The 14258-nt window shown below is 58.4% G+C and overlaps 1 protein-coding gene across 8 annotated transcripts in view; it reads right to left on the bottom strand.

Moving 5' to 3' along the window:
* Positions 1-14258, bottom strand: part of RALGPS1 (Ral GEF with PH domain and SH3 binding motif 1) — a 233187-nt gene that overhangs the window by 206263 nt on the left and 12666 nt on the right. For all 8 annotated transcript variants that reach the window (XR_004902354.1, XM_036022249.1, XM_028512846.2 and 5 more), the window contains exon 2: positions 119-240. Coding sequence is in view for 7 of the 8 variants with exons in the window: in XM_036022249.1 (XP_035878142.1) it covers positions 119-175 (57 nt within the window). In the remaining variant the exon portion in view is untranslated. The remainder of the gene's footprint in view (positions 1-118; positions 241-14258) is intronic.

The raw sequence follows: 14258 nt of genomic DNA, 5'->3' as shown, positions 1-14258 counted from the left end.
GGTATTCACAGAGCCCCCAGCCTTGCTGCCCGGGACTCCTCGGGAGCCCGGGCGGGCTGAGAAGAGCCCCGCCCCCGGCCCCAGCCCCAGCCCCTGCCCAGGTGTCGCAGTCTCATACCTGTGGAGTGGCGGAGGTGACCAACACGCTAGCCATCAGACCATTCCTCTTGTACATAGTCTCCAGGCCACAGGGAGCTTCAGGGCCGCCTCTGCCGGGGACATAACCTGTCTGCTGAAGCCCTGCAAGGCAAAGGAGCTCGTGAAAACCAGCCCTGCACTCAGCCCTGCACCCACCAAGATCCCGCCCTGGGGAAGAGGGGGGTGAGGCTTGAGCAGACGACCCTACGGGCGGCCTCTGAGGAAAGGTGATAAGCTGGTGGCCTTCAGGCTAAATATGGCCCACAGGTGTAGCTTGTTGGGCACGTACAGGTTTGGGGATTTTTTTTTTAATTAATCCTCAATGTTTATTATTTTTTTTAATGTTTAGAAATTAAAAAGTTTCACACAGAACTCTGGATTTCTGACTTTTGCTGAAAACAGGGACTCCCGGCAGCTCCAGCCCGCATCCTGCCTGGTGACCAGCAGCCGGGCCCAGCAGAGCTGCCCCGAGGGCGCCAGACTTTGCAGCCTTCGTGTGAGAAGGCAGGCTGGCAAAGGCGGCGGCCGGATGCTGCTGTGTCCCCTGCCATCCGCCAGTCCTGAGACAGGTCCTGCCACCACGGCCACCTCACACACGGGGAATCTGCGGCGTGGAGAGCGAGAGCAGCTCGTGCTTCGGTGCCTTCGCTCACGCGGTCCCACCACCCTGTGGTTGTTCGAGACCCTGCTCAAGCGTCCTGCCCCCGGCTGCTGTGCCCGGCCCACCCAGAGCCAGACCAGCTGCCCTCACGCCGATGTGCACACGGTGCGAGCAGAGCATTTATCACATCGCTGTGCCTCACAGAACTGCAGCCACACCAACTTGTTAGCAGCAAAGTGACGCGGTGGGGAGGGAGAATGTAGGCAGGGGAGGGAAGGGGAGAAGGCAGAGGTGGCCGTGGGAAGCCAGCCGCAACTATCCGGGCAGCAGATGAGGCAAGGCAGGTCCCCTGAGCTAAGGCTGTAGTGGTGACGTCGCCGGGGGGGGCGGGGGGGGGGGGACGGGGCGCTGAATGACAGTAAGCACAGAGATTCACTAGAAACAGATGAGGACCCAGGGGGGACGAGCTGAGGGTGAATGGTTTCTGGCTGGCGGTACCAGAAGGGTGGCAAGGGACAGAGGTGCTGTGGCAGATGTGCAGGGAAAGGTGATGAGTTTAATCTGGGACAGGCTGGACCTGCGCGTGGTGCCCATGAGAAAACCAATCCTGGAGAGCAAGGTAAGCCCAAGGTCCCCGGGAAAGGTGGCCTGGAGGCAGATGGGGGAGAGGGAGGTGGCGCTGTGCTCTGGATGCTCTCTGCACGCACGCCCACCACGCTTCCTCCGGGCAGCCGGGGCTAGCACGGCAGACAGAGGGCTCGCTCCCAACCTGAACCCTGCCTGTCTCGCCACTGACAAAATCAGCCTAATGAATGGGCAGCAGCTCTCAGACGAGCAGTATTTCACATGCTGAGGAAACACAGAAGCAAGCAGGGGGGAAGGTCCTTTCCAGGGCCCAGAGGAACCCCGCCCACGCCTCCTCAGTCCCTGGGGCCTGGCCAAGTCCCAGCTCCTTGTCAAGAACCAGACTCCCGACCAGGAAGTCAGCCTGGCCCAGGCCCCACTCTCAGAACCCTTTCCCAGCCCCACGGGGGCCCCCGGAGATGGGAACCAAGCCTCCCAGGCTGGACTGACTGGACCACAGTGGCCACCTCATTCTCCTGGGACCTCAGGACCCTGAGAGGCCAATCTCTGCTGGTTAACCAAACTGAGGCGCCATGCCCTTGGGTGTGGAGGCTGGCCAGACGCTGCCGGGCGCCGGGACAGTCGCTCAGAGGGAGCTGCTCAGAGAGAGGGGGAAGAGAGGGCCGGGTCTCGAAGACAAGGCGAGCCCCGGGCCTGGTTCACCGTCCTTTGTATTAGATGCCTCTTTCAGGGTCAGACAGTCAGACTTCCAAAAGACCTTGACCAAGACTATTTCCTAAGCACCAAGTTCATTCATGCCAGCAGAAACGTGACCCGGAAAATGCAGGGGCCCCTCTGAACAGGGATGGTGTGTGCCGTCATCCATCTGTCCATCAGTCCATCCGTCCATCTATCCATCCGTCCATCCATCCACCCTAGGGCTCCCACGTCAGGGAGGCGCTGTCCCAGCCGGGAGTTCCCAACTGCTCTGTGCCTTGGACCCCGGGCAGCCTGATGGAGCCTCGGGGCCCTTCCTCACAGAAATGTCTTCAAATGCATAAAATAAAGTTACACGGGGAGCCGATTACACAGGACTACTCAGGAAACCGACTATATTAAAGCACAGTCATTAAATTACTTTCAAAACAATGTGTAATGCAGTGACATATGTACTTCTTCGAGTAAGGGAACAGACACGCACACATTTGTTATGGCGCTAGATAACAAGACCCGCTGGTCGGCCTGCGAACCACCGTGGTTTCCGAGCAGCTGTGCGCACAGGCGTTCGGAGACGCCCGGGGCTGTTACGTGACACGCGAGTATCTGTGACTTTCACTGGTGACCAAGCCCCAGATGCTATTCATACTATTGTGATTCATTGTCCGCATCAGTAACTGAGAGGAATTCTCTACTTCACTTAGAAGTCTGCGAAACTGAATGTCATTTTTTCCCCACTCAGCTGCAGAAGCGCCTGGTCAGCAGCCCCGTCCCAGGCACTGGGTAGGTGCCGGCCCCACAGCGTCCGCATTCCAGGACGGGAGTGGGGAGCACACGTGAGCCGAGAAGATCCTCCCGGGCAACGAGAAGTACCTTGAAAAAGTGAGAGAGAGTGGAACACAGTGTTTGCCGGGGTGGTCAGGGCAGGGCTCTCTGCAGATGTGATACTGGGACTGACCCTGAGGGAGGGGTCGGCCACGAAGCAAGCGCCATTCTCTGCAGAGACCCTGAGACGCGCACCAGCTGAGCAGCTTCGGGGCGGAGGTGGATGGTCATGGCTGGGGCTTCCAGTGTGGGAGGCGGCGGACAGAGGGGCTGGGGCCGGGGCCGGGGCAGGAAGGGCCTTGCAGGCCTGGGGGGGCAGCCTGGGTCTTATCTGGAGCGCCCCGGAGGGCTCTGAGCAGGGGAAGACCGCAGCAGCTGCTGTGCAGAGAACTGGGTTGCAGAGTGACAAAAAAAAAAAAAGAAGGAGCAGTGAAGCCAGGAGTGGGTAGGGGATGCTAATGACCCGGCTGGCTGGGGGCGGGGACAGACGTGGGTTTGGGAGGGGCTGCAGATGGACAGGGGGCCGGTGAGGGCGAAGGACAGGAGGGCGGCCTGAGGCTGTCGTGCCGGGGCAGACGCTGACCTAGCAGCCGCACGCAGATCAGCAGTTCACTCGTTCCTTCACCTCACGCCCAGCCCCAAGACCCCCGGCAGGGCGGACGGGCTCTGGGAAGACGGCCCTGCCCTCCAGGGCCCTGCTGGGCAGTGGGGTGGGGGGAGTCCAGTGAGGACAGATGCTGTCACCAGCCACAGGTTCCCCTTGGCGGGGTCAGAGGAGACGGTGCTGAGAAGGGCCACGGAGCTGGGTCTTCAAGGATGAGTGGGAGCGTTTCCAGGAGAGGGCATAGAGCGCGGAGGTGTGAAAAGGCACCTGAGGGGCCAACGTGCCAGGAGCGCAAGGGAGCAGGCTGCCCCTGCCCCTTCGCCCCGCCCTGTGTCCGCCTTAGACCAGCACCGGCCCTGGGGGCAGGCGGCAAAAAAGCAGGGCAGAGTTTGTTTAGCAGAGGGCTGCGGTCACGGCAGCAGCATCGGCCCCTGGCCGCCCGCTTGCCCGTCCAGCCAGCACAGCGGACCTTGCCCTGAGCCCTGAGCCATGCAGCACAGTCGGGCTGGGCCCGGCCTGGGGGACTTCGCATGAGGCCTGGTCAACACTGTCATCCCGACAACTCAGTAGGCGCTTTGTTTCAGGCGCTGGCTAGGGCTTTATACGCACTAATTTTTTCTTTTAACAAATGAGGAAACTGGCGCCCAGAGGGCAGTCGCAGTGTAACTTGGGGGTGCGTTTTTCCGTGCCCGCACTGACTGCACTCCCTGAGGCACTGAGGCAGCCTAGCCGAAGGGCAAGAGCACCGGCTTCTTCAGTTGGGCCATACTAGTGTGCACACACCCAAACCCTCCCTCCTCTCCACCCTGCCCCCGCCTCTCTCACTACACACACACACACACACACACACTCTCTCTCTCTCCCCCCCCCCTCCCACCCCCGCCCCCTCAGGCGGCCAGCGCCTCCTCGGAAACCACAACACGGCTGGAGAAAAAGCGGTTCTCATGATGTAATTCTGCAAGCGCGTGGTGGCTGTGGCAGGACCACAGAAGGATCCGTCCCACATCTCTGCTTCTGCACGGCAGAGTCTGGTCTGGTGCGTGTGGGCTCCCGAGGAGGGCGGGGCAGGAAAATCCCAGACCCAACGCTGGTTTCCTTCCAAACTCAGGATCCCGCTCCCGTGTTCCAGGTTCAGGAAACCAAGGAAATAACACGAGGCCGTCTGGGGCAGACCACTGCGAGGAAGGCAGAATAACCACTTTTTCCTAAGCTTATGGAGGCTGTTTCAAAGCAAACACACACATCCAGGAACGTTCAGTTACAAGAGAGCGATCTCTTCCAAATGTGCAGACGAGCATGGAAACGGAGGCCAAGCCCGGTCCAGGGCCCGCTCCCTGGCCGTGGGGCGGCTGCGCTCCAGACGTGGTCGGGGCTTGCTCCACCGTCCAGTGTCGGAGACCGGAGCTGCGACAAAGACTCAGAGGAAGGACACAAACAGGGTTCTGCCCACACCCCCTCCGCCAGTTTTCGGCCCCCTTCAGCAGCGGTGAGTGTGCGTGCACGCACACACAGACGCAGGACTGGGCTCTCTGTTGCCAAAAGGCTCCCCCCACAGCAGCTCTGGGGCTGGACCACCTGCCAGCAGCTCCGGAAGGCCGTCCTTGCTCGGGGTGGCGCTGCTGTTCCCTCCACCTCATCCTGACCCTGCCCAAACTAGCCAAACCTCTCTTCCTGGCCAGCAGCGGCGTCTGGCGGCTTTCGAAGACAGGCCCGGCCCGTGAGCAGCCGGAACTGCAACGCCATCCTTCACCGCGGTGCTCGCCCGCACCCTCCCCCACTCCTGCCACACCGCCCCGCCGGACGTGCGACATCCGACAGCCCAGCTCCTCACTGAGGGAGAGGGGAAGGGGGGGCACTGGTACGTCAGTCCAAAGGCCACTGCCCCCGCGGAGGACAGACAGCAGCAGCCCCTCCAGGCCGGGGGAGGGCTGGGAACGGAGGCTGAGGGTCTGCAGACGCCCTGAAAGGGCGGTGAACCACGGAGCTGAGCCGGCTGGGCGGGAAGGGCCGGACGGGCCTCTTCCTGGCGTGGGGAGGTGCCCCCAGTTACGGAGCCGAGGCAGGGCCAGCACAGCCAGGCAGCGGTGCGCGGGTCCACATGGCGGGGCCCGACCGAGCCCCCATGGCCGCCCGCCGCGCACCAAGGCTGGAGGAGCAGGGCTGAGGGAGGTCCAGCTCGTCCTCAGAAACCTCAAGTCCCACCCGGGGTGCCTGCCCTTTTCAGGCAGGAGGGCTTCCTGAGTTTTCCACAGAACAGCAGTACGTGTGCATGTTAAAATTACATAAACCGGAAAAAAGGTACAAAACAGAAAAGAAAGGCTCCTCCCCCAACGGCCACTGGTCCCTGCACCTGGGCCCACCCAGCCCACACGGTGTGGGTGGGGGCAGCATTTAGGCACACACCCTCATCTGCACTCGTGTAAGTAGACGTGCAGATTACAAATGTACATGAAAATGCACTTCACAGACCTTCCTTCTCAACACTGACAGGACTCAGGTTCTCTTTGTGACATCTGTTAAGAAAACCAGTTAATAAGGAAAAGCTACGATAAATCACCAACGCTTTTAAATGGTTGTGTGGTTTAATAATCACAGCAGTAGCTACGTAATTTGGGAAAGAGCACGCCATGTTTATGCACCCAGTCTTCGGTCCGTGGGCGCCCTCAGAGCACACCCGGACTTGGGGGCAGGGGTGGGGCTCCAGGCAGCCAGCAGCTCAGCGCACTCTGTGCCAGCAGCTCCCCCTGCCCCTGGAGAAAGAACAGTGGCCGCCGCTCACACCCGCCCTGGAGCAGGCGGCCTGGGAGGCAGGAGAGGCCGATTCCACAGGAGCACCAGCCAGCCGGGCCCCTACAAAGACACCCGGGCCCCTACAAGGACACCTGGGCGCCTACAAGGACACCCGGGCCCAAGGAAGTCTCTCGGACAAGATGCTTTTACTCAACACACGTGTGCGACAGAAGCACGGGACCAGACCACACATTCCGTCTGACGTGGGTCTGCTGTGGCCCTCTGGACAGACCAGGGAACTGTCACAGGCCGGAGGAGACGGGCGAGACCCAACAACTGAACACAGGAAGGAGTCCTGGACTGAATCCTGGCTCAGAGAAAAAAGCAGGAGGACGCTGGGGACACCTGGAAAAGGCCGTGGTCCAGTCCACGGAAAGGCTCCTACGTTGACTCACATAACTAACTACGTTACGTGAGCTGTGCCACGTAAGCTGCGTGCAGGGGACACGTGAATGTCCTTCGTTCCTCTGCAACTTTCCTCTGGGTCTACAGTTATTTCAAAGTAAAAAGTTTGAAAGTGCAAAGGGATTCCACACCCTCACAGCCCACCCCACCCCCAACACACACGCAGTCCGCACACCCAGGCCTACAACCAGGGGCTCCCCGTCTCCTGCACTCGCCCGGATTCCGGAGTCGCAGCTCCGGGTGCGCGGGCTCAGGATTTCACCCCAGTGCCGTGTGGGCCCAACACGCGCTGTCCGTGCTGCAGGGAGGACGGGGGCCGGGGGCAGTTGCCCCTCCGGAGCAGGGGAGCCCTCTCTCCTAGTCCCTGCCAAGCGCAGAGGACTTACTGGGTAAGGGTCCTGCTCACTAACTGGGCCGCACCCTGCAGAAGCATCACTGAGAGCCGAAAGGTCACACGCCCGGTTCTGGCCCTCCCTTCTCCCCACGTGCTGCTTTGCAACCCCACGGGAACAGGCCCCTGCATGGGCTCAGCCTTCTCCGATTCCCTCGTGTACCCCTAAGTGTGCCCCCCGGCCTGCACATTCCTGGGTGCTGCTGCCAGCCAGAGGGAGGGACGGGCCCAAGGTGCAGATCAAGCTTCGGGGGTGTGGGAGGCCCCTCGGGGCAATAAGTCCATCACTAGCTTCAACCAGCTTTGACCCGAGAGCGCTAGCACGGGGGGCCCGGCCCAGCCCGGCCCGGCTCAGAATGCAGGCGTGCTGATTCTCCTTCGATGCTGTTCCTTCTCTGGTCGGGGACCTCAGGAACCTCGAGGGGAGAAGCAGGTTGACAGAACAGGACACCCATGTTGGGGCCTTCCTGACAAGCACCACTGACTCCTGACACGATGCATGGCCTGGTGTGCCCCACAGAATAGAGGAAAGCTGTCTCCTCTATTCTAGAGGGAGTGAGGTGGTGGGCGAGGTCCGCCTGGAGGAAGGCGGGGGGTGGGGGGGGTACCGTCTGGGCCCAGCCCAGGAGACGAACAAAGGGCCCCCCACGACGTTGGAGCCGAAGTTTACGGGAAACATCCACCTGGTTCTCAACTGTCTGCAGGTACCAGCCCACATTCCGTGCGGATCAGTCAGCGGGAAACTTCGGTTTCGAGGTCACAAACAGGGCTCATACATTTGTCTTCCCCTCTCCAGTGCTCGTGGAAATGACCAAAGAAATAGTGAACACGGAGAACAAGAACTAGGTTGCAGCCCTGGCTGGGTCTCCCAGTTGGTGAGAGTGCTGACCCCATGCACCACACACGGCTGTGGGTTCGAGGCCCCATCAGGGTGCACGCAAGAACCAACCAATGACCGACTAAGTGCATAACTAAGCGGAACAACAAATCGATGTTTTTCTCTCTCCCTACTCCCTTTCTCTCTCTCTTAAATCAGTAAATTAAAAAAAAATTAAGAAGCCAGAAATTAAGAATTCCTACAAGCAGCAAATAAAACAGGCTTGAGGGAAAAGCTGTGAGTGTTAGACATCCAGCCATAAAATCAGCAGTTTCCTCTGTCCAAACGCTAAATGGCTGGAAGTGGATTGGCACAAGCGCCTACTAACAAAAATAAGTATATCTGGAAATAAGCTCTAAAAGTAATGCACAAACATCCTTTGAAGCAAATGATGAAGTTTTACTAAGAGACAAGAAGGCTTAAAAATCAAAGGAGAGAGATTTTACCTCGCCTAACAAGGAGACAATGCTGCACAGACACCCACTCTCCCCAGGCGAGCCGTGTAAAAAATGTAAGCGCATCCTAAATCCCAAGGGAATTCACTTCGGAACTCAACAAACTGAGTTGAAACCTCATCTGGAAGAATAATTAAAGGTAGCTAAGGGGTTTCCAAAGGAGAAGCGCAAGGAGACGGGTCCAGTCCCCAGCAAGCCCCGTGGAGGGCGAGCGTGCCTGCGGGACAGAGCCGAGTCCAGGGCGCAGGACCAGGACGCATGAGGGCCGACGGCGGATCGCGACGGCGTTCCGAAGAGCGGGAAAACTCAACAAATGTCCATGAAGCAACGGACTATCCACTTGAGGGGGGATTAGTCTAAAATTTTACCCAATATTATAGATAAGAATAAGTTTTTTTTAAACTTAATGTTTGTCAAGCTTTTTAAGAAACAATTTCACTTATTTTACCTTTCGAGACAGGGGCAGGGAGGGAAAACGAGAGAGAGAGACACGTCCATGTGCCAGAGAAACACCTACCGGCTGCCTCTGGCACGTCCCAACCTGGGGACCTGGCCTGCAACCCAGGCATGCGCCCTGACTGGGAATCGAACCAGCGACCCTTCCGGTAAGGGACGAGGCCCAACCGACTGAGCCACACCAGTCAGGGCACAGAATAAATTTCTGGTGGATTAAAGATTTAAACAAAAAATCCCCATAAAAATACAAATAAAAACACAAATCTCTTTTTATAATTTTAGGGTAAATAAGTCTTCTCTAGGGTGATACAGAAGCCAGAAAAGGAAGGAAAGAAACTATTGGTAGATTTAACTATATTAAAAATGACAACTCCTGACTAGGTGAAGACATTATGAAAAAGACTGAAAACCAAAACCCTGGGGGAAGGGTGTTTGTGACATCATGTGACCGATGATGACGCCCTCCCCTTCACACGGAAAGAAGCCCCTCCAGGAGCCACGGCTCAGCTCCCGCAGACGTGGGGTCTCGGGCCCAGGCTCGCCACCTGCAGGAGGGCTAGTCACCTGCAGGCGGAGGAGCTGAGCGCGGCGCCCTTCACGGGTGTGCAGTGTGCGGTGTGAGGGTCACCGGACTCGCTGGGCGTGAGGCACTGAGCCCGGGGTCTGCGGAGCACAGAGATGGCAGGAGGACGGGCCACCAGGGGGCGTCCAGGGAGCTCCGTGACTGCACTCCGCCCACAGAATGCAGGAGACCACTGGGAGATTGCATCCCTATGTTTCCAGGCAGGCCGTCGGAGCGCGCCCCCTCAAGGGACACGAGGCAGTGGTTTGAAAGAATGAGACGGATCAGTGTTTATGGGTGGAGAAACGTCCACAAATTCAGGACGTGTTAGCATTCTCGCAACGTGCGTTTACTGGCAGTCTAGCATGTGTCAGGCACTGGTCAGGTGCTGGGCACCGAGCAGTGAGGAAAAAGCCGAAAGCAAACAGACAATAAGTAAAAAGAAAGCATCCAGTAAAACATATGGCTCATCAGCTGGTGAGGGGGACGAAAGCACAGTGGGAGTGGGGGACAGGGAGGGTGGGGAGGGGACAGGGTTGCCACTCTGAAGGGGCAGGGGACGTCTGAGAGGCCTCACTGAGAAAGGGACACTTGGACGGGGTTTAAACTGTCTCTGCACACACGTGCACACACATGCACACACAGAAGTCCGTGAGGATATCCACTCAACTGTTCCTTAACATGGCCTCTTAAAGGTATCCTTGTGAAACACTTTCTCTTTCTACTTTTTGTACGCCTCTGTTCGATCTCTTTTAAAATCATCATGGCAAACGCCTACGAGTAGCAGCACAGCGTTTAAAGAGAACACTGGAAATGAACGTCCACCGACAAGCACTTCAAGGAGGGCTCACCACCGGGTATCACAGACTGAGGAGGTCGGAGTGGGATGTCCGGTGCTGTGGTGCCACCTGGTGGCCATGTCCTAACCGAGCCATCTCGTTTCCAACTGCAAAAAGGAAGCAGGAGGCAAGACGCACACCTGTGTGAAAACCCACCTGCCCTGTGGACGGGGGCTGGAAGGAAAACGGGCAAACACACACAGTGTGATTTGTGGGGGTGGCAGGCAATGGTGGGCTTTATTTAGCTTAGATTCTCAGTCACGCTCTTATAGTCATGCTTCATTCCTTTCCATGCAACAGAGCAGCCCTGCCGACAGCCAGCCGTGCTTGCTCACCTGAGGGACAGGAGACAGAGCAGTATGGCACAGACACAACCAAGGCCGTGTGCACCTGTGCCCCTGAGAAGGCTGGGGGATTCATAAAGCAGAGTGACAGGCCCTCAGGCACACGGTGCTTGGAGGGGGAGGGGTCTTTCCCAACAGGAGTGCTGGGGGACCAGGTCCCAGGAGTCTGGCCGGAATGAGCAGCCACACCCCAGCCCTCAAATGACTCGCCACTAACTGAGCATGCACACAGACTGAAGCGTGCCTCCTCGCCGCAGCCCGGAGCAGACTGAGGCTACGGGGAAGCCACGTGGGTCGCACGGAGGGCTCCGCCTGGAATACTTGTCTCTTCTCCTCCGACCTTCAGGTGTGGGTCAAGGGCCCCTCCCCCGTGCACCCTCCACTTAGCCTGCCGCAGCATCTGTCCCCACGTCACAGCACTGCTCCCTCTGGGCACCTCCCTGCTGAACCGGTGTCGCGCCCACCTCATCTTCCCTCGGGGTCGGGACTTGAAAGTCCAGCAGCTCTGGGTCTGAGTCCAGGGGCTGCCGTTGACCACCAACGAGGCGGCTGGCAAGCACCTCGAAGCTGCAGTGTCCCCTCCGCACAGAGGGGCACAGGACTGTGCTCGCCTCACGAGAGCATTAACTAGCAGCCCCGGTGGGCGCTCAGCAGCACTGGGCAGTGTGGGGGGGGGGGGGGCGGGTGCCAGGCACTTGTCCAAACACTTTATGTCCTAAGTCCCTGAGCTGAGGCCACCTCTGTGGAGTACTGATCACAGTGACTGGCTCAGTTACCCCAGTTCTCAAGAAGAGTACCCAGTGCAGTCCGTTGTGTTCACAATGAAAATGCACGAACTATGCCCACAGCCTGCCATGGGAAGGAAGGGCCAGGTCAGAGTAAGCCCACGGTGCTTAAGCCACCCCACCAGGCACCCCCAGCCACCCGATTGGCTGCCAAAAAAAATGGCTCAAGAACTGTGCAAAATGACATCACAGAAGGTGCTCGGGCAGATGGGCAGGTGCAAACACCTCTGCAGCACTGGGAGAGGGACAGGGGGAGGGAGGGAGCAGTGGCACCAACACCAGGGCTAATGCCCTGGGCTCAGACTCAGGCTCCGGCTCAGCTCAGGTAGGACCCAGGTGCGCCCGCCCCAGAGGGGCTTCCACTACAATGGGGTGAAACTTGCTTTAACAATAACCCCTTTGTCCAGGCTTCCTAAAGACTGACCTCCAACACACCCACACAGTAACCATCCCATCTGACGATTGGCCCGGGTCCTTGCTTCCATTGCTCTCCCCATCTCATCCCCTTGCTGCTGAATGCTGCCCATCCCCTGCTCAGAGACTCGGTCCTCCACAGTCTCTGGCTCTCTAACACGTCTCACTGGCTGTGCCAAGAACACGGGGTCCTGCCCTGGCCGGTGTGGCTCAGTGGGTTGGGTGTCATCCTGCAAACCGAGGGGTTACTGGTTCGAGTCCCAGTCAAGGCACATGCCTGGGTTATGGGCCAGGTCCCTGTTGGGGTGTGTGAGAGGCATGTTTCTCTCACACATCTATGTTTGTCTCCCTCTCTCTCTCCTTTTCCCTCTCTTTGAAAAGAAATTAACCTTTAGAAAGATAAAAAAGAACGCAGGGTCCTGACCACCTGCGCGCAGGCCACTCGCCAGGGCGGTGCTGGCAGTGAGCAGCCTTGGGGGACGAGACGATGTCTTCCTCAGGGACGGAGAGCAGGCGTGCCCGCTGCCCGCTGCCTGCTGCCAAGCCGCAGGCCCCGCAAGCTCAGCGTCTCCCGGCTGCGACACAGACGCACAGCCTGCACCGGGGCCGTGGTGTCGCCCCACGGGACTGGGGAGGAGGGCAGCCCACACACGTGCTACCGCTCACACTGGCAACGCAGTCCTCCGTCTCTGCTCAGGGTTATGCAGACAGGAAGCTGCGAAGTGACAGGAAGCTCTCCCTGCAGACCCCCATGGCTGAGCCCTGTCACCCACTTCTCCTGGGTCCTGCTAGGGAGCCGGTACGCATCTTCCCACCTTCAACTCTGTTTTTCCTCCTTTAACTCAAACTCACGTGGAATCTGTTGCGCGTGTGGTTAAGCTTATCCACTCTTTTCAGCGCTGGAACCCAAACGCCCCAACCAGGTGACGGCCCCTCCTTCCCTTGCTGCCGTCCAATTCACGCCTGGTGAACTAAGCTCCCCAGCTCGCTGGCAGTGAGGTCACTGCTTTCCTCTCCACCACGTCCCTGCCTTTACCCAAGTGCCACACGGGATTAACCAAGCACTGCTTTCTAGTAAGGTCCGGCCTTCTCCGGGCCCTGCAGCACTGGGCTGATCTCCAGCACTCTGCCGCCCCACATCTGTGGGCTGGGGCCAGCGGTGGCGAGGCTGGACTCCGCGGCCACCCTCCCCTCTTCTTCTGCAGACGAGCATCTGGCTGTTTGGAGGACACATGGCTTCCCTGCACACAGATCACACTTCCCAGCTTCCCTCACTGCTAGGCGTGGCCATACGACTGAGGTCTGGCCAGTGGGACACAAAAAGTGTTCCACGCGATTTCCTGAAGGTGGCCCTTGAAGGCCGGAGTGCAGGGGCGAGGGCTGGAGCTCTGACAGCCACTTCAGGCCACGAAATGAGCTCAGGTGTCTGAGCCATTCCCAAGCCGCCTCGAGACGGAACAACAAAATGGAAGGTCTCGGACCCTGCAGGCTCCGCGCCTCCCGCGAGCTGACTGCTCCGGGGACCCCTAGCACACGAGAGAGAGACTCCTATCTTACTTCCTTGTCATTCTGAGTTTCCCTGTCACTGCACCCAGCCTGCAGGGTGGCCCCCTCTGAAGGACAGTGGTAAGGGTCACACAGGAATCTCTCTCTCTCACAACAGGTACCGATTTCTAGTTTCCCCCAACAAAGGATCTAGCACTGTTCTTACACACAGCGGGAAATGCAAACATTTGTTGGAATGAATAGGAATTGGGAAAAATGAAGGCCATTTGAATAGGAATTGGAAAAAATGAAGGCCATTTCACTGCTTTTAAAAAAACTTAATTTTTTTAACAATTTATTTTTCCAGATGCACCACTCACTTTATCAGGTTTTACAGAATATCTCATTAAAGCTGTGTTACATTTTTACCAACACTTGGAGAAACAGTACTGTCACTATGACCACGTTCAGACCTCCCTGGAAAGAGCCAGGAACTGAGGTCCTGACTGACTGATTTTCGTCCAGTCCACTCAAAACACAAGTTACTCCTCGGTAACAAGCTTCGTCACAGACATCGGACTTTGGAGTTAATCCACAGGCACCACGTAAGCAATCTCTGGTGCCACCTCCCCCCTCCACTCCCCCCGTGCCCACCAAAATACTCAGGGAGATGGCGGAGGTGACGAAGATCCGCCAGCACCCGAGATGGAGGCTAACGGGCTACATTGTCCTCGTCACCTCCAGTTTCAACTCCAAACCTCCGGCCTCCTTCCTTCACAGCCAATCAAACTCCCCTGCCCTTCTGCCTCCGCCGTCCCTGGGCCCGGCGCGTCTTCGTTTCCCACCACGAAACGTGTTCTGCGTTTCATTTCCCCGTAGCCGCGCTTCCTCTCGGCCTTCCAGTCTTTGCACCAGCGGACCGGGTCTTCCCCCACACGCTGGCGTTCCCACAGCAGAACGTCTGTTCCTGCCGGAGGTCTTCTGCACTTCCTACCTCTGCTGTCCT

Source organism: Phyllostomus discolor, chromosome 3 (genome assembly GCF_004126475.2).
Source record: "Phyllostomus discolor isolate MPI-MPIP mPhyDis1 chromosome 3, mPhyDis1.pri.v3, whole genome shotgun sequence".
NCBI lineage: Eukaryota > Metazoa > Chordata > Mammalia > Chiroptera > Phyllostomidae > Phyllostomus > Phyllostomus discolor.
Note: the sequence above shows the minus strand (reverse complement) of the source record. Positions and strands in the feature narration are given on the sequence as shown.